General features: G+C 40.9%; 1 protein-coding gene across 1 annotated transcript in view; it reads right to left on the bottom strand.

Moving 5' to 3' along the window:
- The window catches only part of LOC126164190 (uncharacterized), a 153,520-nt gene extending 132,186 nt beyond the window's left edge, over nucleotides 1-21,334 (bottom strand). Inside the window, exons 1-2 of the mRNA XM_049920223.1 lie at nucleotides 21,194-21,334; nucleotides 7,482-8,607 (exon numbers count right to left, since the gene is read on the bottom strand). Of these exons, the coding sequence (XP_049776180.1) occupies nucleotides 7,482-8,607; nucleotides 21,194-21,334 (1,267 nt within the window). The remainder of the gene's footprint in view (nucleotides 1-7,481; nucleotides 8,608-21,193) is intronic.
- Nucleotides 21,335-22,827: the final 1,493 nt, after the last annotated feature.

Below are 22,827 nucleotides of genomic sequence, written 5' to 3'. Positions count from 1 at the left end.
GTAATTTTTACACGAATTGGGGTTAGTCTGTTGTGAATAATAAATGTGGACACTTTCCTAAAGTATTTCTACAGGTCGTTATCAACCAGATGGAAAATGTTTCTTATCATATTTGCGGAATGATAAAATGTGTGGGAGTACAAGTATCAAAGACTGTCAGTGTGTTTGGTGCACCGTGGATGACTATGCTTTATGATAAACCAGACACAAACTGTCCCGTGTGGAGTTGCTATAGTTCAATTCTTCTATCTTGGCAGTTCGCGCACGCCCGCCCAGACGCGGGAGATTGCTGCGGTGCCAGTTTACGCACCAAGACAAGCAGCGCAATAGTATAGTTCGCAAACTTACGTTTAGGGTGGAGTGCGCAGTTTATGAAGTAAAGCCACCACGGCCGCATTAACCCTTTCGCTGCTACAGAGGCGTGCTCCCCACATTCCGCGATGTGCGTGATTTTGTCATCATTGCACTGCTCGCCTGTGCAGACACATGGTGTTTCAACTGCTTTGACACACTTTATCATTCGATTTCACAAAAACTATTTGGCCCAAAAATGTGGTTTTACACATCTTCTTGAGTGATACCTTCCCCCCATAAATAACTTAATTTTGTTTCGATGTTCAACGCAGTTATTGTGCAGCATTAGATGTAGTAAACCATTGCATGAAATTTTGAAGAGTTTGCAGAGGTAAAAGTCCATAGCATATACTTTCCGTATGGCCAATTTTAGTTGCCACTAGAAATTTCAAAAAATCACATTCAAACGAATAAAATTCATGAAGTAAAGACACTTCAATATTGCTTTTAAAATAAAGAAAACATTAACCACCGATCAGGTTTGAACTCAGAACCTTTCGCTTAGCAGCCACACACTTTAACCATTACGCTAATGCAGCTCATCATTCAAAACATCTCCTGGAGGACTTTAAAATATGACACAAAATACCGACAAACACTGTTGGTATGATTATGAATTACTCACGTTTCGTCGAAGTACAATAGGAAATAAACAATTACCGCTGTTCTTTATTGCGAAAAAGCGGTTAGTGAGAATGATACAAACACCTTTCCTTGCTATCGCCTGAATTAGGAGGCTTATTGCTTGTTTGGTTTAATTAATTAATAGAATATGAAGGAATTGGTATAAAGAATTCTTTTTCCAAACTTTCTATAAAAGAAAGTCTGCTTTCAAGACATTGCTTTTGTTCAATTACTTTATTTATGACTGAACGTTTCTAAAACTGAAGACACTCGTCCGTGCTCTGCACTGCAGTCGAGCTCTGGCAACGTCATTCTCTGTTCATTGGCTGATTGTGTTTTGTGACGTCAGATGTGGAGAACGAACCTAACTCAGCCGCCATCATAAATGACGAGCACTTTAGTCTCCCATCGGGCGCCTCCCCAGGTGTTGGATCTACATCTACATCTGCAGTTATACTCCGCAAGCCACAACGGTGTGTGGCAGAGGGCACTTTACGTGCCACTGTCATAACCTCCCTTTCCTGCTCAAGTCGCGTATGGTTCGCGGGAAGAACGACTGCCGGAAAGCCTCTGTGCACGCTCGAATCTCTCTAATTTTACACTCGTGATCTCCTCGGGAGGTATAAGTAGGGGGAAGCAATATATTCGATACCTCATCCGGAAATGCACCCTCTCGAAACCTGGACAGCAAGCTACACCGCGATGCAGAGCGCCTCTCTTGCAGAGTCTGCCACTTGAGTTTGCTAAACATCTCTGTAATGCTATCATGCTTACCAAATACTCTGTGACAAAACGTGCCGTTCTTCTTTGGATCTTCTCTATCTCCTCTGTCAACCCGACCTGGTACGGATCCCACACTGATGAGCAATACTCAAGTATAGGTCGAATGAGTGCTTTGTAAGCCACCTCCTTTGTTGATGGACTACATTTTCTAAGGACTCTCCCAATGAATCTCAACCTGGCACCCGCCTTACCAACAATTAATTTTATATGATCATTCCACTTCAAACCATTCCATACGCATACTCCCAGATATTTTACAGAAGTAACTGCTACCAGTCTTTGTTCCGCTATCATATAATCATACAATAAAGGATACTTCTTTCTATGTATTCGCAATACATTACATTTGTCTATGTTAAGTGTCAGTTACCACTCCCTGTACCAAGTGCCTATCCGCTGCAGATCTTCCCGCATTTCGCTGCAATTTTCTAATGCTGTAACTTCTCTGTATACTAAAGCATCATCCACGAAAAGCCGCATAGAACTTCCGACACTATTTACTAGGTCATTTATATATATTGTGAAAAGTAATGGTCCCATAACACTCCCCTGTGGCACACCAGACGTCTCTCCATTGAGAACAACATGCTGTGTTCTGTTTGCTAAAAACTCTTCAATCCAGCCACACAGCTGGTCTGATATTCCGTAGGCTCTTACTTTGTTTATCAGGTGACAGTGAGGAACTGTATCGAACGCCTTCCAGAAGTCAAGGAAAATGGCATTTACCTGGGAGCCTGTATCTAATATTTTCTGGGCCTCATGAACAAATAAAGCGAGTTGGGTCTCACACGATCGAATCCATGTTGATTCCTGCAGAGTAGATTCTGGGTTTCCAGAAATGACATGATACGCGAGCAAAAAACATGTTCTAAAATTCTACAACAGATCGATGTCAGAGATATAGGCCTATAGTTCTGTGCATCTGCTCGATGATCCTTCTTGAAAACTGGAACTACCTGTGCTCTTTTCCAATCATTTGGAACCTTCCGTTCCTCTAGAGACTTGTGGTACACGGCTGTTAGAAGGGAGGCAAGTTCTTTTGCATACTCTGTGTAGAATCGAATTGGTATCCCGTCAGGTCCAATGGACTTTCCTCTGTTGAGTGATTTCAGTTGCTTTTCTATTCCTTGGACACTTATTTCGATGTCAACCACTTTTTCGTTCATGCGAGGATTTAGAGAAGGAACTGCAGTGCGGTCTTCCTCTGTGAAACAGCTTTGGAAGAAGGTGTTTAGTATTTCAGCTTTACACGTGTCATCCTCAGTTTCAATGCCATTATCATCCCAGAGTGTCTGGATATGCTGTTTCGATCCACTTACTGATTTAACGTATAACGAGAACTTCCTAGGTTTTTCTGTCAAGTCGGTACATAGAATTTTACTTTCGAATTCACTGAACGCTTCACGCATAGCCCTCCTTACGCTAACTTTGACATTGTTTAGCTTCTGTTTGTCTGAGAGGTTTTGGCTGCGTTTAAATCTGCAGTGAAGCTCTCTTTGCTTTCGCAGCAGTTTCCTAACTTTGTTGTTGAACCACGGTGGGTTTTTCCCGTCCCTCACAGTTTTACTCGGGACATACCTGTCTAAAACGCATTTTACAATTGCCTTTAACTTTTTCCATTGGTGGATTGGGTAATGTTCACTAAATATGGTCACTGGGGAAATAAAATACTTAGAGCAGACCAAAACTAGTAAAACAACAACTGCTGCCTTGCAGTTGGGAGTTAGGTCTCCAAAGGCTAAGGGAAGAAAACACTGATTAAAAATCACCCGTCCCCCAGTAGGGGTTGGACGCAGGGTCGACAGCCCACTCTGTAAAAAACAATTGTTTCAAAACTTCTACAAAGTAAAGGTGGACGGATGAAGGACAAAGAGGGTGGAATACAAGTAAATGAAGGCGGGAAAAGAAGGAGGAAGAGAAATATAAGGCGTAGATCCGATCTATATATTGGTACTTGGAATGTGAGATCCCTATATCGACCAGGAGCACTGAACGTAATGCTGGATCAAATAATGAATCTGAAGCAAAGTATAATAGCCCTACAAGAAATTAGATGGACAGGGAGTGGAGTTTTAGAAAAGAAAGAGGCAAATATATTCTATAGCGGCAGCGAAAGAAATCATGAGTTGGGGACAGGATTTGTTATATACCATCAATTAAAGCATTTGGTAATAGGGTTTACACCCATTAGTCCAAGATAATCAACACTCAGGATAAAGGGGATATTCTCTAACTGCTCCATAATTAATGCCCATGAACCAACAGAAGAATCCGAAGAAGAAGAGAAAGAAGTATTCTATGAATCTTTGGAAAGAGTATATGATGAGTGCCCAGTGCATGATATTAAAATAATAGCCAGAGGCCTAAACGCTCAGGTGCAACGCTCAGGTGGAGAAAGAACAGATTTATAGATTGATAATTGGCCCCCACAGCAAACACGCGACAAGTAATGAGAACGGAACAAGACTTATACTGTTCGCAGCACCTAGAAATATGGTAATAGGATCAACACTGTTCCCACATAAAGAAATACATACGGGAACATGGAACTCACCGGATGTAAACACAGTAAACCAGATCGACCATGTGTTGATAGATTTGAAACACAAATCGGACCTATTGGACATGAGGAGTCTCAGAGGCCCAAACATAGATACAGATCATTTTCTGGTATGGGCATGGGTGAGGGCAAGGATATCTAATGCAGCGAAAGGAGACCGACCCAGGGCACAGAAATATAATGTAACAACTTTAGAATCAGTGGAAGTTAGAGAACAGTGTCAGGAGAAGATAACTCAGATTCTGGAAAACGCTGGAGAATATAATAATATTGAAGATCAGTGGGAAGCGATAAAAAAGACGGTGGAGACATCGGCAAGAGAGATACTTGGAATTGGGACAAGACAAGTAAGGCCATCATGATTTGATACTGAATGCGAAATAGTAACTGAAGAAAAGAACAAAGCATATAGAAAGACACTGTGATCACACTGTACGAGGAGAATAGTAGAAGAATACAAAAATAAACAGAGGATTGAAAAGAGGACTCACCAAAGAAAAAAAGAGAGAATGGATGAAAGCAAGTGTCAAAAAAATGGAGCTCATGAGAAGCAAAAATGAAATAAGAAAATTCTATAGAGAGATGAATACAGTACAGAAGCCTTTTGGTAGTAAAACAAGCTTAATAAAAGATGAGACAGGGAATATACTAAGTGAAGAGAAGGGAATATGCGAAAGATGGTGCAGGTATTTTGATAGTCTTCTCAACCCTAGAATATCTATCTATACCAGAGAATCCAACAGACACGAAAGGGGAAGAGGACCCAGACAACAACACTACCCCACCAAATATAGAAGAAGTGAAAACTGCCATGAAGAAATTGAAAAACAACAAGGTGGCAGGGACAGATGGTATTCCAGCAGAACTGTTTAAACAAGGAGGCAGAGAGCTGGAACAAAGCCTTCTGAAAATGGTCTCCAGAATACGGGAAGAGGAGAAAATGCCCCAACTATGGAAAGAGGGTATCTTATGTCCCATATATAAGAAAGGAGATAAGATGGAGTGTGGCAATTACAGAGGGATCACACTACTTAATTTGGGATATAAAATATTCTCTAATACACTAATCGACAGAATACTCTCTATCATACAAAGGGAGACGGGGCCGTACCAATGTGGATTCCTTCCCGGGAAGTCAACTATAACACAGGGTTGGCACGCATCACCTCTTTATAGATTTCAAAGCGGCTTATGATAGCATAAATAGAGAGCAGTTATATCAAGCTCTAGATGAACTGGGAATCTTGAGAAAGTTGGTAAGGTTGGTGGGAATGGCAATGATCGAAACACAAGGTAGTGTAAGAATAGGAGGAATGATGCCCAATACACTGAATATTAAAAACGGAATGCGACAAGGGGATGCATTGGCATGTCTTCTCTTTAATGCCGCCCTGGAGAAGGTGATGAGAAACACAAACCTTCTGAATAGGGGAACGATCTTCTATAAATTAGTGCAGATACTGGCCTATGCAGATGATACATATATAATAGCAAGGACCCAAAAAGCAATGGAAGAGACATTTACAGCTCTTGAACAGGCTAGTAAGAACATGGGGTTAATTATTAATGAACAAAAAACAAAATATATGGCAGCTGGAAAAGCACATAGAGAAAATATGCCAAATGCAATAACAATGGGCAATTATATGCTTGAGAGAGTTGAACATTACAAGTACCTGGGCTCAATAGTTACGCATCTAAATAATACCTCCTATGAAATTAAGCAGAGATTAATACTAGCCAACAGAGCCCATTTTGCCCTAACAAGACTTCTGTCCTTGAGGCTCCTGACTCATACCACAAAATTAACTATGTATAAATCACTTATAGGACCAGTGCTTACATATGCCCCTGAATCCTGAAAATTAACAACTAAAGATATTAAAACACTGGATGCATTTGAAAGAAAGGTACTTAAACAAATTATCGGCCCAATGTGAAAGAGGAAGATGGAGGAGGAGATACAACCACGAGTTGTATATCATATACAAAGACCAACCCATCAGAAGGATAGTGAAATCATCCAGACTGAGGTGGGCGAGACGTGTGGCTCGCATGAATAATGCAGAAGTACCAAAAAGAATATTACAAGAAAAGCCAGGAGGGCAGAGAGAATGTGGTCGACCAAGAGCCAGATGGGAAGATGGAGTAATCGAAGATCTTAGGAAGATGGGCTATAAAAACTGGAGAGTATTGGCAAAGGATGAGAGAAATTGAAGGAAATTGTAGAAGAGCTCATCATGAGCTGTAGAGCCAAGAAAGAAGAAGAAGAAGATACACAAATTGTGTGTAGTATTGGGTAAAATCGAGACAAAATACCAGAAGATGTGAAAATTCAACATTTTGTCACAAAGAATTAAATGATTACTGAGGCAGAATTGATGTCAGAACTCAATCACCAGCTAGAACACAGTGTTTCTGCAACTGCAGTCTCACACGATGTGCACACAGTGAACACCTGTTATGGGTAGCAATTAGCATAATGGATGCAAAAAACCGTATAACATACACCACAAATAATTGGAAGAGAGGAATGTAATAGCCTTGTGAACAAATGTTCAGGTTCATACATTGTGGAAACTCGCAAACCATTATGCCTGCTTCCTGCAGCTAAAAATGGCTATGCAATGGTGTGTACTGCATGAAATTTCTCCATGTTCTACAGATCTTGCTGTTACTGTTCAAGGAGAATTTGCAGCCAATGCTTATGTAAACAATTTATGTATTCCACTGAGTAGATAGTGTTCCCAATATGGATACTGTCTTTAAAAAGAAAAAGGATTCTCTAATTTCATACTTGTAAGTTCTATTCAGGTATACTAAGCCAAACAAGTAAATTAACTTCAGTACCTACTCTGGACAACCCATCTACCTGCCTTAAACCCTGCAAGCACGTGAATTGAATTGCCTTTTGTGTTTTTTTGTATAATATCAGAGTGCGCAATCCAATTCTCCAATTGTTTGTTAGTCTGTAGCGTAGTAACTGGGCATACTCTGACTTAAGAACACCATAAAACAACATGCAATAACTGTTCAGTATCTCCATGAAAATGTTATAACTAATTCTGACACACAAATGTGTCAAATTTACCTAACTATACAACTTATGAAAAAGATGAAGCAATTTTAGAATGAAAATTGAGACAACAAAAAAGCATACCTTGTTTCATTTCAGGAAGAAGATCTGACAAATCTTTTTCAGGTACGCATTCCAGATTAGCCTGTCTACACAAAGCCTCTTGAAGTTCCTGCAGTTCTTCAAGGCCATCATCACTAATCTCACGATCCATGCCTTCTGTACTTGCTCCGAGTCCATCAAGCTGTAGCAGATCACCAAGTCTTTCAATCAGCTCAGAAGGCAAACTTGCAAGATCCACAGCAGCATCAGCATCTGCTTCCAAATCTGGTGGTGCAGTGGGTTCCATGGACTGCACTGTACTACTGCAGTCACGCCTGAACCGTGCCTCTGCCAACCGCCGCATGTGCCGTGTCCATGCCGTACGATGCTCATTTACGAGATGGCATAAAGCATGCTGTACACGGCGTGATTGTGTCGGATTGTCGACTATATCTCGCACACTGGCAGCACCCATACTTAAGAGTTTTCGCATGACATTTCGTTTTAAAGTATCAACAGAGTCACTTTGGACACGAGGCTCTGTTGTTGTAGGAAACGGTGGTGGAGACTGAAGGGAAGCTGAACGTGTACGAGGATGTGCAGGCATTGTTGAGCAAGATTCTGAAGAATGTCTGGTACGTTCCATTGGTGTAGTATTTTGAGCTTTTCGAATGGCAGAATCTTCCAAATTAGTAATTGTACTGTCAGTTGCCTCTGAATTCTCTGTATTTAAAAACACTGACTGTGACACTGCTTTTTTGGGCTCACAGACATTTTTACTCATCTCTTTGTCTGTCCCTGTTTCACAATATCCAGAAGGTTCTTTATCATGCAAAATGTCCTTTATTGGCTCTACATGATCCACAGACTTCAACCCTACTTTATTATCCAGTGTGATAGAATTATTTGCTTGTTTCTGACATACACCTACAGCCACAGCATCCACATTCACATTCAAAACATTTGTTTGATCTTCTGGTTGCAATTCATTACTAGTATTGTCCTCCAAATTTGTGTGGGATTCACAATCTTCACCTGTTGTACGGTCTATGCCTGGCTCAGGTTTACATATTGCACTCGTATTTTCTTTCTTTTCCTCCTTACTGTCTGAAGAACCAACAGTTTTTCCAGTGTGTGATTCATCATCAGAAGAATCTTCTATAGCAACCTGTAAAAAGGCCAAAGAAACTTATGGCACTCAAAATACAACATCAATTGGCAGTAACTCTTTTCCTTGGGGAAGCACTAATATAAACACAACAGAACTTATCACCAAAAATAATTATAACTTTTGACTTGACAATATTAGGGAAAGGACAGATTGCTACTCACAGTAAATTTGACACACTGTGTTGGACACAAGCACAATGTAAAGACTGTTACATATTTAGCTTTCGGCCAAATGATTCTTTAGAAAAGAAAACACACAGGCATTCACACAAACAAGCACATTCACACACGCATGACTGCCATCTCCAACAGCTTGAACCGGAATTTGAAACAGCAATCTGGATTTGGGCAGGGATGCAGGAGGGATAGCAGGAGACAGGTGGGAGGGGAGAGCAGAGCACTGTTTGGCTAAGTGTGCAGGGACTACATGGAGGCCAGACGAGACTGACAGGCACAGCACAGCTTGAGAAGGGAGGTGGGGGGGGGGGGGGGGAGGGGTGGCTGGAAAAGGAGAAAAACTAGGAAAGATGGGCGAATACATTGGCAGAAGGCAGAAAACAATGACAGTGAGGGAACGTGGATATGGAGGAAATGATAGGACAGAGGGGGCAGAAACTGTTGAGTGGAGGGTGTGGGATAGTAGGTTTCTTTTGGTTGAGGCTGGAACAATTTCGGAAGTGGAGAATGTGTTGTAAGGATACCTCCAATCTATACAATTCAGAAAAGTTGTGGTGAAGGGACGATCTAGATGGCCCAAGTGCATTTTTTGCCACAGGATGGTCTACCATGCACCTGGTCACAGTTTGGCAGTGGTCACTCATCATGATGGACAGTTGGATGGCAGCCATGCCAATATAGAAAGCTGTGCAATGACTGCAGTGGAGTTGGTACATGACATGCCTGCTTTCACTGGTGGCCTGGCCTCTGATGAGGTTGGGCAGACCTGTGACAACTGGAACAGGAAGAGCTCGGTGAGTGGATTGGGCAGGTCTTGCACTTTGGTCTCCCACTGGGATATGATCCCTGTGGCAAGGGGCTGGGATTGGGAGTAGCATACAGACAGACTAGGATGTTGTGGAGGTTGGGTGGATGACAGAATGCCAAATTAGGAGGGATGGGAAGGATCTTGGGTAGGATATGCCTCATTTCAGGGCATGATGAAAGGTAATCAAAGACTTGGCAAAGGATGTCATTCAATTGTTCCAGTCCTTGGTGATACTGGGTGATGAAAGGGGCACACTCTAGTAGTTAGTTTTTGGAAGTGATGGGAGGATTGGGGTATTGGGGAAATGACATGGGAGACCTGTTTCCAGACCGGGTCTGGGGGATAGTGCCTGTTTTTTAAGACCTTGCTGAGATATTCAGCCTACAGGGAATTTCTATCACTGCAGATCAGCCACCCTCTGGTGGTCAGGATGTATGGGAGGGATTTTTTGGAGAGGACAGGACGCCAGCTGTCAAAATGCACGTACTGTTGGTGGTTGGTGGAATTAACATGGACAGAGCTGTGGATAGAGTCATGAGAGAGGAGGACGTCAATTTCCAGGAAAGTGGCACACTGGGTTGAGGACAAAGTGAAGCAGATAGTAGAGAAGGTGTTGAGGTTATGAAGGAATGAGGATAGAATGTCTTGGCCCAAAGTCCAGATCATGAAGATATCATTAATGAACAAGAACCAGAGCAAGGGTTTGGAGTTTTGGGAGGCTAGGAAGGTTCCCTCTTGATGATCCATAAACAAGTTGGCATAAAAGAGTGCTACGGGGTCACAGGTTTGTTTGTATATCTTCCCTTCTAATGAGAAGCAGTTGTGAGTTAGAATTAAGTTAGTAAAAGGTATATGGGGTCTGGAGTGTGAACAACATTGGGAAAGGTAGTGTTCAGTAGCAACAAGACCATGGTCACTAGGGATGCTGGTGCACGAGGAAGTGGTGTCAAAAGTGACAACTAGCAATACAAGAGGTAAAGGGATGGGGTTGAGGAGAGTCAGTGAAGGAGTCAGTGAAGGAACTCATCTTTGAGATGAGAGGCTAGATTTTGGGCAACTGGACGGAGGTGTTGGTCAATGAGGGCTGAAATTTTTTTGGTGGGGACACAATAACCAATCCTTCCAACCAAAGAAAACCTAGCTTATAACAACACTGTGACAAGACTCTTAGACATCAAAATTAGGATATAGTAACAGTTTTCTGTCCTCAGCTGAGGTAAGATAAGCACTTGAAAATGGTTTTGGCAGTGGAAATTGATTGTGGTGTTAGAAAATAATATTGCAAGTGGTACTGTAATTTGTTTCCAATTAATTACTTCTGTTGTGGCTACTCTGAAGCATCACATTTAATATGCTGAAAAAATGTGTTACTAAATTTATAAAATAATTTTTCTGCCATAGTCACTTTTATTTACCAATATTTATTGGCATGGTGCATTTTGGCAACATGCTGCCATCATCAGATGCTTTATGGTTACTTTAACTTTTAATTATTGATTCTTCACAGTGTAATTAGGTCTATTTGCTAGTGTGCCAGTGAGATTATGTACCAAATCAGTCCATTTTTGCTGAATATGTGCTAGACTGGTGCACAAAGCATCATGCAAGCTCTACTGATGTACAAAATAAACAGGACCAAAAAAATTTCCTTCCTCAAAAGTAATATCTATCAAAGTGGCAGTATAAACTGTTATGTCTCTCAGAAAAAACCACACTATAACTGCTTTGTGAGGACAAGAAAAGCAATGACACTTCTTTTGGGGCAGGGAAGAGGAGGGGAAGTGAGAAGAAAATGGAGATATATGTACTTTAAAAAAATCAAGGACAAGAAAGCACAATTTAAACAAACTACAAGGAGGTATGATATTTCCATTCTGAACTGCATAAACATTACAATTAACAAAGCAATAAGGAATGTGTGTCTTGTACTTTTGTAATCAGATATGATCTGAATTTGCAAACAAGAAAAATGTGCCTATTCTTAAGGGAGTGTCAAAAAAGAAAACAATTTAAAAATGGGGTTTGCTATGTCCAAATGGAACAACGAATGAGCCTGAAATTACAAATGAACCTGACCAGATTGTATCAAACTATCAATATGGAGTACATTTCAAGTGATGTCCAGTATTCACTTTTGAACTGACAGATGTCATAGACTCATTAGATGCAGAACAGAAACAGATACAAGGCTACACAGAAATAGATTCCACAAGTGTAGGATCTGAGAATGTAGGTGTCTCGAAGAAATGGGAGTTGTACTAGATTAAATTAAGCAACACTTTAAGCGCCTTCGAAAATGACGATGATACAAGCATAAACAACGGGGGCAGTTATTTAGCAAATGGTAACTAGCAAAATATGTTTCAGGTAAGAAGGACGTACAAGAAAATGAAAAATAATTTCAAATGGGACATGGTGGCTATTACTGATAAAGTGAGAGTTACAATTAATATTAACAGAACATGGTGAATTGAACAAAATTATTCAGAAACATCTTCGAAAAAGATGCTGGAGAATAGTGGTTGAAAACAATAAGAGTATGAAGGAAACTTATGTTAAGTGGATATAACATTTTACCAGTTAAGAAGGCAGACAGCACAGCAACAAACAACACAGAGAAAATAGTACAAGCATTCCCAGATTTCTTTACATGTTTGTCTAAGTCAAGAGATAAATCAGAAACACAGATAGTTACTAATAAAAATAATGAAATTCTGGAAGTAATGCCAGGTGAGGTCTCTTGAGCCATTTGTAGCACGAAGAAAGGAAAGGTGTCTGACGATGACAGTGTTTCATTAAAACTGGTTACCACTTGGGGAAAATAAATATGTAACTTTCAAAGTAGCTTGTTCCCTAAAACTGGAACTATGCTGCAACATTTGTACTTCTTAAGAAAGAAGACAAACAAGACATTGAAAAACTATACAACTATCACAGAATTCTCATTATGATGTACAAACATTTGCAACTATCACCAACCATATACAACAATCACTGGATTTCAATCAAGCAAATGACCAAGCTGGATCTACAAATAAATACAGCACAATGAATCATTTGCAAGTTTTAATTAAATATCATTTTATTTGTAGCTGGTATTTTCTTAGCAACTACAGTAAATATTTCAGAATAAAATTCAGTTGTCAACTGCACAATTATTTTTACTTCGCTCTTATGGTTTCAACAGATTAATCTGTCATCTTCAGAAGCCTAAGAAATATGGGATATTATAAATAATTAGAACTTGGCCAGACAGTTTACGAAGTATAAGAAGTGTATGTATGGCAAAGTACTAATGATTTATAATATCCCAAATTTTATAGGCTTCTGAAGACGAAAGATTAATCTGTTGAAACCAGAAAAGTGAAATAAAAATAATTGTGGAAGAGGTGACTGAGTTTTATTTTGAAATGTTAGGAAATTATAGAGGAAACAATGGGTATGAATTACCATTTTGCCTGGAATTAAAAGATTTTAAAAAGGCTACGCTCAGGTTTTGTCACCAAAGTGTTAAGGGTATGAAAAAAGGAAAGTGGGCTGAAGATGGAGCGGCGACCCTCAATGCCAATAAATTAACGTATTGCACAAAAACCCGAAAGACCCATTATGGTTTGATTACACTATTCAAGATAAATCATCACACAAAGTAATATAAAGGAAATAACCACATAAAAATAGCTGTAGAAAAAGCAGATACTTGGCTGAGATGTATGGGAAGAATCTTAAGAAGTGCAATTCATCCACAAAAACAGTGATCTACAAAATGTCTTGTCAAGTGATTTTAAGCACTTCTTATCAGTCTGGGAACCTTGCTAAGTAGGATTAATTCAAAAAAGAGAAAAGATGCAAAGAGCAATTGCATATTTTGTCATGGATGTGTCTAATAAGTGCAAGACGGTTACAGAAATGCTCATTGACCTACAATGGCAGGGCTACATGAGAAGCATTGTACATAATGGAGAAGTTAATTGATAAATTTCAAGATCATAAATTTCAAAAACACAGTCAATACATTAAATCCTACAGCAAACATCCCACGAAATAGTCACAATGAGAAAATTGGAGAAATTAAGAGCTCATACGGAGACTTAGTGAAGGCTTTTCTTCCCAACTATCATTCATAACTGGAACAGGAAATGGGGAAATAGATAATCATACCAGAAGTACCTTCCACCACACATTGTCATGTGGCATGCAGTGTATAGGCATAGATGTAATGGTAGAACCACCCTTGACGAACAAGGCACTGATTCACCCTACATTAGTGTATAGAAGAATGTCAGTGCTACAGCTTCTATTAGACTTCATCATAATAGTGGAAAAAGGAGTACAAAAAGGTAGCACCAGAACAATTCTTAGCAAAGCAAGTAGTAGTGTCCATATTCCTAAACTGAGAAAGTGAAGATGGAACAAATGTAAATAAAACATTCCTGAATGAATCTAAACTTTTGACACCTCTGAAAAGGAAGACATATGTTGAAAATTACTATGAAACCAAACAATGGAAAATCCAGGATGCAATGTAACTCTTTGGAAGCCAGCAAACATCTTCCTTCAGCTGAGAACCATTCATTCATCTGTCTTCATGTCCTGCCGACCTCCATTTAATTATCATCAATCTTATGAGTATGTCTCCCACTACTGTCTGCTGCCTGATCTGTTGGTTTGTTTTTGTATCTTTCATAATAATTTAATGAAAGGGAAAGTTGCTACTCACCATACAGCAAAGATGCTGAGTCGCAGATAGGCACAACAAAAAGATAATCACAAATAAAGCTTGCAGCCAGTAAGAACTTCTTCAAAAACTGACAACAGACACATACAGAAATACTCACGCAAACGTAATTCACACACACACGACTGCATTTTCAGCAAACTGAAACCACACTGCGATCAGCACCAGTGCATGATGGGAGTAGCGGCTGGGTGGGGGTAAGGAGGAGGCTGGGGTGGGGAGTAGGAGGGATAGTAGGGTAGGGATGGTGCACAGTGAAGTGCTGCAGATTAGACAGTGGGCAGGGGAGAGGGGGGTTAGCGGAAAAGGAGAGAAGTTAGAAAATTGGGTACGATGGGTATTGAGGGCTGTATAGTGCTGAAAAGGGAACAGGGAAGGGGCTGGGTTGGTGAGAACAGTGACTAATGAAAGTTGAGGCCAGGATGGTTACGGGATTGTAGGATGTCTTGCAGGGAAAGTTCTCGTGGCCGTCACATCTACAGTGATGAGCGGTCCCTCTCAAATTATACAGAGTGTCTCACTGAAGCCTTCACAGACCGTAATTATCCTCCCAACCTTGTACAAAAACAAATCTCCCATACCTTATCTTTCCAGTCTCCCACCACCTCCCAGTGTCCCACTGTCCGTCCACAGAGGAGCATTCCCCTCATAACTCAGTACTAGCCAGGACTGGAACAACAGAATTACATTCTCCGTTATGGTTTCGACTACCTCTCGTCATGCCCTGAAATGAGAAATGTCCTGCCCACTGTCCTTCCTACCACCACTCCCACAGTGGTATTCCACCGTCCATCGAACCTACACAACATACTCGTCCATCCGTACACAACCCCTGCTTCCAACCCCTTACCTCATAGCTCATATCCCTGTAACAGACCTGGATGCAAGACCTGTTCCATAAATCCTCCCACCACCACCTACTCCAGTCCGGTCACAGGCGTCATCCACCCCATTAAAGGCTGGGCTACCTGTGAAATCAGTCAAGTGATCTACAAGCTAAGCTGCAACCACTGTACTGCATTCTATGTGGGCACAACAACCGACAAGCTGCCTGTCTGCATGAATGGCCACTGACAAACTGTGGCCAAGAAACAAGTGGACCACCTTGTTGCTGAGAATGCTGCCAAACATGACAGTCTTCATTTCAATGACTGCTTCACAGACTGTGCCATATGAATCCTTCCCACCAACACAAGCTTTTCTGAAATGTGCAGGAGGGAACTTTCCCTGCAAGACATCCTACAATCCCCTAATCCTCCTGGCCTCAACTTTCATTAGTCACTGTCCTCATCAACCCAACCCCTTCCCTGTTCCCTTTTCAGCACGATACCGCCCTCAATACCCATTGCACCCAATCTTCTAACTTCTCTCCTTTTCTGCTAACCCCTCTCTCCCCTGCCCACTGTCTAATCTGCAGCACTTCACTGTTCACTATCCCTACCCTACTATCCCTCCTCCTCCTCCTCCCCACTCCAGCCTCCTCCTTACCCCCACTCAGTCGCTACTCCCATCATGCATTGGTGCTGCTCACAGTGTGGTTTCAGTTTGCTGAAAGTGCAGTTGTGTGTGTGTGTGTGTGTGTGAACTGCGTTTGCTTGAGTGTTTCTGTGTGTGTCTGTCGTCCATTTCTGAAGTAGTCCTTACTGGCCAGAAGATTTATTTATTACAGTCTTTTTGTTGTGCCTACTTGCGACTCAGCATCTTCGCTATATGGTGAGTAGCAACTTCCCTTTTCATAAAATTACACTACTGGCCATTAAAATTGCTACACCACGTAGATGACGTGCTACAGACATGAAATTTAACCGACAGGGAGAAGATGCTGTAATATGCAAATGATTAGCTTTTCAGAACATTCATACAAGGTTGGCACCAGTGGCGACACCTACAACGTGCTGACATGAGGAAAGTTTCCAACCAATTTCTCATACACAAATAGCAGTTGACCGGTGTTGCCTGGTGAAACGTTGTTGTGATGCCTCGTGTAAGGAGGAGAAATGGATACCATCACGTTTCCGACTTTGATAAAGGTAGGATTGTAGCCTATCGCGATTACGGTTTATTGTATCGCGACATTGCTGCTCGCGTTGGTCGAGATCCAATGACTGGTAGCAGAATATGGAATCGGTAGGTTTAGGTGGGTAATACGGAACGCCATACTGGACCCCAACGGCCTCGTATCCCTAGCTGTCGAGATGACAGGCATCTTATGCGCATGGCTGTAACTGATCGTGCAGCCACGTCTCGATCCCTGAGTCAACAGATGGGGACATTTGCCAGACAACAACCATCCAAGCGAACAGTTCGACAACATATGCAGCAACATGGACTATCAGCTCGGAGACCATGGCTGCGGTTACCCTTGACACTGCATCACAGACAGGAGCGCCTACGATGGTGTACTCGTTTACAGCATCATGATGGTCGCATCCGTGTTTGGCAACATCGCAGTGAACACACATTGGAAGTGTGTATTCGTCATCGCCATACTGGCATATCACCCGGCATGGTGGTATGGGGTGCCATTGGTTATGCTTCTCGATCACCTCTTGTTTGCATTGACAGCATTTTGAACAGTGGACATTACATTTCAGATGTGTTACGACCCGTGGCTCTACCCTTCATTCGATCCCTACAAAACCCTACATTTCAGCAGGATAATGCACGACCGCATGTTGCAGGTCCTATACGGGCCTTTCTGGGTACAGAAAATGTTCGACTGCTGCCCTGGCTAGAACATTCTCCAGATCTCTCACCAATTTAAAACATCTCGTCAGTGGTGGCCGAGCAACTGGCTCATCACAATACGCCAGTCACTACTCTTGATGAACTGTGGCATTGTGTTGAAGCTGCATGGGCAGCTGCACCTGTACATGCCATCCAAGCTCTGTTTTGACTCAATGCCCAGGCGTATCAAGGTCGTTATTACGGCCAGAGGTGGTTGTTCTGGGTACTGATTTTTCAGGATCTATGCACCCAAATTGCATGAAAATGTAATCATGTCAGTTCTAGTATAATATATTTGTCCAATGAATACCAGTTTATCATCTGCATTTCATCGTGGTATAGCAATCTTAATGGCCGGTAATGTACTATGAAAGATACAAAAACAAACCAACAGATCAGGCAGCAGACAGCAGTGGGAGACATACTCGTGAGATTGACGAAAATTAAATGGAGGTCGGCAGAACATGAAGACAGATGAATGAATGTTTCCCAGCTGAAGGAAGATGTTTGCTGGCTTACAAAGAGATACAAAAATATTATGAGTTTGATCCAATGGGAGATGGGCAAACGACATAAGAAAACATGCAAAACAACATGAGTATGACTGAAGATCATAATGCAGAGAGAAGTATAGATGTGCCGAATGTCTGGAAAAGGATAATGATAGTGATGATAATGATGGAATACTCAGAAACACAAGCTATAAACAGAAAAATATACCATGTTGCTATTATAATTTGCTTTTATGGCCTCATTGGACCACTTAAATCGATCATTTCTTGATCCTCTTCTTCAGTAAGCACATATTTCATTCTTTCTTAACTGCCCAGTACCCTTTCATTCGTTCTGATCTTTCCTGCCTTTCCTCATCTGTAAATACTCTTTTCATTGTGTGTCGTTTGTCTAATTTGGGTTTAAATCTTATTTTCCTGTCTTTCAGTTTCTTGAGATTTTCTGTCTTGTTTTGCAGATCACCCAAGGTTATATCTAGTTCTTCTCTATGCAATTTCCTTGATCCATCCTACTTATTGCTTCAGATTCCACAGTTTCTGCATAATTTTTCTTGTTAATCTGATTCCTGGTGTCCCCATTATGTTGCCAAAAAAAAAAAAAAAAAAATCCTCTTTTTACGTTTAGTATTTGTGATGGGCTCCAGTTCCCTGTACACTTCTTCACTCGACACTATCTGCCACTGTCCTTCCTTCTGGTATTTTTTATTTATGCATGTTCTAGCTATTCTTCTCTCTACTTTTAGTGTTTTGTCGACTCTGTTTCTCTGAGTGACTTTAAAAACAGTCTCGCTTGTGTATGTTACCTTTGGCTGAACCACCGTCTTGTAGTGTTTTAATTTTGTTTCAACTGATAGACATTTCTTATTGTATTTAGACCATGTTAGTTTTTGAGCTTTTATCGTTTTATTGGTTCTTTCTTACCAAGCAGGTTTTCGATCCAAGTTGTGTGTTATAATCTCACCAAAATATTTAGATTGCCTCATTATTTTAATTTTTCTGTTGTCTACTGTTACGCGGTCTGCTACTAGCGGGTCTGTTACCATCATCTCAGCCTTTTTGAAAGATATCTGGAGTCCTACTTTTTGCACTACATTTTGCAGGCTCACTATTTGATTTCTAGCTTCTTGTACATTATTAGATAGTAATGCCAAGTCAACTACAAATCCTAAACAATTTAGGTTTATATCATATATGTTTCTATCATATTTCTTGGTTCCAACTGTTATGTTTTTAGGATTCTCTTTATACCATTCTCTCATCAAGTATTCAAGAGCACAGTTGAAAAGCAGTGGTGATAGACCATCTCGTCTTACTCTTTTTTTAATTGTAAATGGCTCAGATAGTTCTCCTCAATATTTTACTTTGGACTTGGTGTTCGTAAGGGTTAATTTTATCGTTTTTATTAATTTGGGATGATGTCCAAAATTTTTTAATATGTCCAGCATAGAAGATCTGTGGATGCAATAATAAGCTTTTTTGAAGTCTACAAAAGTTATGACTAGTTGCTTCTGTCTCCTTTTGTAGGCATCCATTATTAATTTTATGTGATGATCTGTTCTGGACAGCTTATCCAGGGTCTAAATCCTCCTTGATATTCTCCTAGCTCCTTTTCAAGTTGATCTTTACAGCAATTGTAGGGAATGTTTTTTGAGTCATGTTTCTTTGTTTTGTTCCAAGTAACATTCTTCTGTTTTTGACTCTGATACCTTAACTAGACGTGGTGTCTATCTCCCACAGTTTTATCACATTCGTCATTCCACCACTGGTGTTTTTTCCTAGGATTTATTGGGGCTACTTGTTCAGCTATTTGTTTCAATTGGGGAATTACTTCATCCAGATCATCTGTTATTTTTATATTCCTAGTTTGTTCTTCATATTCCTTGTTATTTATCAATTTATGAGGGTCATGGGTTCTCTTTCTTTTTGGGTGGGATTTTTTTCTTTCTCAGTGGGGTGAGCTTAATTTTTATTTTTATCAAGTAATGATCTGCTCTGGTGTCAGTTCCTCTCAGGACTTTCACATTGTAGATTTTCTTGTGGTAGTTCTTATCCATGCAAACATGATCCAACTGCCATTCTCCTTTTGTCCAGTCTGGGTGTTTCCAGGTTTTAAGTTTATTTGGGCTTCTCATGAAGTATGTTGATTTTGAGATCATGTCATGGTTTCTACAGAATTCCACCAGTCTCATGCCATTCTGGTTCGTTCTTCATTGTGCTGGCCATTTGCCTATTACATCTCTGTACTTCTTTTCCCTTCCTAATTTGGCATTAAAGTCCCCAATTATAATTTTGGTGTGATTTTTGTTGGTGTTTATTGCTGTCTGATCCAAAAGCTCCCAAAATCCATCCACATCTTCTCTGTGGTCTTTTCTATTGTTTTTGTCATTAGTTGGGGCATCTTGTGTATGTTCTATTTGCTGCTTTTATAGTTAATGTTGAGAGCCCACGAGATTGTGCTTTGAATTCTATTATGGAATCTATCACTTTGAGGTTGACCATGAATCCTGTTCCAAATTGCAGGCATTGCTTCATTGCTCTTTCCATTGGTATTCCGTTGTAAATTCTATATCCTTGTGATTCCATTGGTTCTTTATCCGTGTTTCTCATTTTTTAAAGTCCGGTTATCAGAATCCCCTGCCGATCCATTTTGTCTGTCAAAATTTTGAGTTTACCTGGCTGAATGAGAGAATTTATATTGTGCGTCGCTATGTTACTTATCTGTCCTGTCTTGAGTCAAAGTTTCGGTCTGCTGTCAGTCTTGGGTAATTTCAGATGCTCGGGCTCATCTAAGTTATCTTTTAAATGACTGCCCACCATATCCGAATGCAGTCTTTCCTGGCTGTTGCCAAGCGGTGGAGATTTCCTTCCAAGGTTGACTGTCAAAAGGGGTTAAACCTTTTGTGGAGCAAGCTCCGAGTTACAGCTACGGTTGTGAACCGTAGAGGGGCCCAGTTGTTTATGGTTGAAGGATACACATTTCCTCTACACCCTATAAATGCTATGGTTTTCCGCCAATACTCAGGTGGCTGACTGCAGTGGTTTCCCACTGGGCGATGGGATCGCCACAACCCTACGCCATAAATATACCATGTATTGTAATGTTTTTGACAATGATTCAAAGAACAATTCTTAACACTAAAATGACAAGCAGGATGCCACTGAATCCAAAGAAATTCTAATGATGAAGTGTCAAAGGGTGCATCTGTAACACGAACTAGGTGCACTAGTTAAGACAATTCTTGAGTGCAAATTGAAGTTTTGCAACAGAAAATGACACCAGCAAAGATTCAAATGAGGTAAATTTAGCGAAAAAACACAATGAATCTCCCTCCCTCCCTCCCTCCCACCCTCTCTCTTTCTCTCTCTCTCTCTCTCTCTCTCTCTCTCTCTCTCTCTCTCTCTCTCTCTCTCCCCCTCCCCCTCTCTCTCTCCCCCTCCCCCTCTCTCTCTCCCTCCCTCTGTGTGTGTGTGTGTGTGTGTGTGTGTGTGTGTGTGTGTGTGTGTGTGTTGAGAGACAGAGAGAAAGAGAAAGATCAGCAAAGAAATTGTCTGTTAAAGGCCATCCAACATACATGGTATTTCATTTATAAGACTCAGTTTAGCCAGTGATGTGGGAGATACAAACCATCTCAGGTGGAGGGGCATTAACAAACACCACATCATCTTCTTCTACCGTAGCAGGAGTCTTCTGCGAGGACAATGCAATACGACGCCAGTCTGCAGGGGATAGCCGGATCTCTGGCTCTGGTGGTGCTGCTGGAAGCATGGGTCCAATGCCTTCACTGTGGCCCCCCTCTTGTGTCACTACCTTGGCAATGCCTGCTGCGCTAGCTGCTTCATCAAGCAGTGTTTCTAGCACCTATGTGGCAGAATTGAAGCCAATTATTTGGAGATCACAATTACATTATGTGTAAGGATTTACAACATCAATTACTGCATTAACATATTCTCAAAAAACTAATAAATGCTAACACGAGCAATTTAAATTTCTTTATTAACATGATGTCATTGTCTTTCTTAGCAAGCTGAACTACAATAAAGATCTCCGGTCGAGTGAGTTCGTCAAAATTATGTGGCTTTTCTGTGAGTGTCACTCCCATATTCTTCTGGCACAGTAACAAGATAGTCTCTCAGTTGGTTTATGTAGGTGCTGCAGCTACAAATCAAGTTCTACTCGGGATCCAATACTGGCTACAAAACACTGCGAGTACTCCCCGCCAAGAGCCAACCGAAAGGCATGCGAGGTGCAGCCTGACTCTCTGTGCCAGAAGTTGAATGCAGTTCCATTCCCACCTGCCCTTGGGCAAGGGGAAGTGTTGGCTCACACCTGGCAACAGCTGTATACGGGTAATCAAAACACTGCCATGACATTTTGCCATTTTGCTGAACTCACTCACCTGGAAATTCAAATGCCTTATATTAGTTCTTTATTGAAGAACTTGTATTCTCCTTCAAAGCAGACAAACACACTTTGTTACATTACCTAGTACTGTGGCCTCACTGAAGCTAAATTTTTGAATTGGGTGGAGCAGGGGAGAGAATAAGGAAACAAGAGGCAAGGGAAAGATACAGGTCAAGTGCACATAAGGACCAAATGTTAGGAGAGGGAGGACAAGTAAAGGAAGAGCATACTAATACTGAACCGTGAGGCTCCTGCTGGTGAACATGTGGCCTTTCGTCAGGGGTTTAGAATCAGAACAACGTACCTACAAAATTGTTTTGAGATGAAGGCAAAAGAAATTTTGCAACACTAGAAATGCTATTACTACACCACCAAATTCATATTGATGATAAATGTGATATCTCATAGTTCTTAGTGTGTGTTTACATTCATTCAATAATCCCCAGTTTTAACGTTAAGACAGTGGTGAAGCAGATAAGTCAAAATGGCAAATTTTGTTGATACATCATTATGACTCTAAACCCTCGTAGTGTGTTGCACACTATCATATATGAGGCTGGGGTTGGAGTGAATGACACAATATAACAGAACATGAGATCACTGAGAGAATAGTGTGGATGAGGACTGACATACAATATGTAATCAAATGTATCCGGACACCCCCAAAAACATACATTTTTCATATTAGGTGCATTGTGCTGCCACCTACCACCAAATACTCCATCTCAGCTACCTCAGTAATCATTAGATACTGTGAGAGAGCAGAATGGGGTGCTCCGCAGAATTCACGGACTTTAAACATGGTAAGGTGATAGGGTGTCACCTCTGTCATACGTCTGTACACAAGACTTCCACAC

This window comes from Schistocerca cancellata, chromosome 1 (assembly GCF_023864275.1).
Source record: "Schistocerca cancellata isolate TAMUIC-IGC-003103 chromosome 1, iqSchCanc2.1, whole genome shotgun sequence".
In the NCBI taxonomy this organism is placed as follows: domain Eukaryota; kingdom Metazoa; phylum Arthropoda; class Insecta; order Orthoptera; family Acrididae; genus Schistocerca; species Schistocerca cancellata.
Note: the sequence above shows the minus strand (reverse complement) of the source record. Positions and strands in the feature narration are given on the sequence as shown.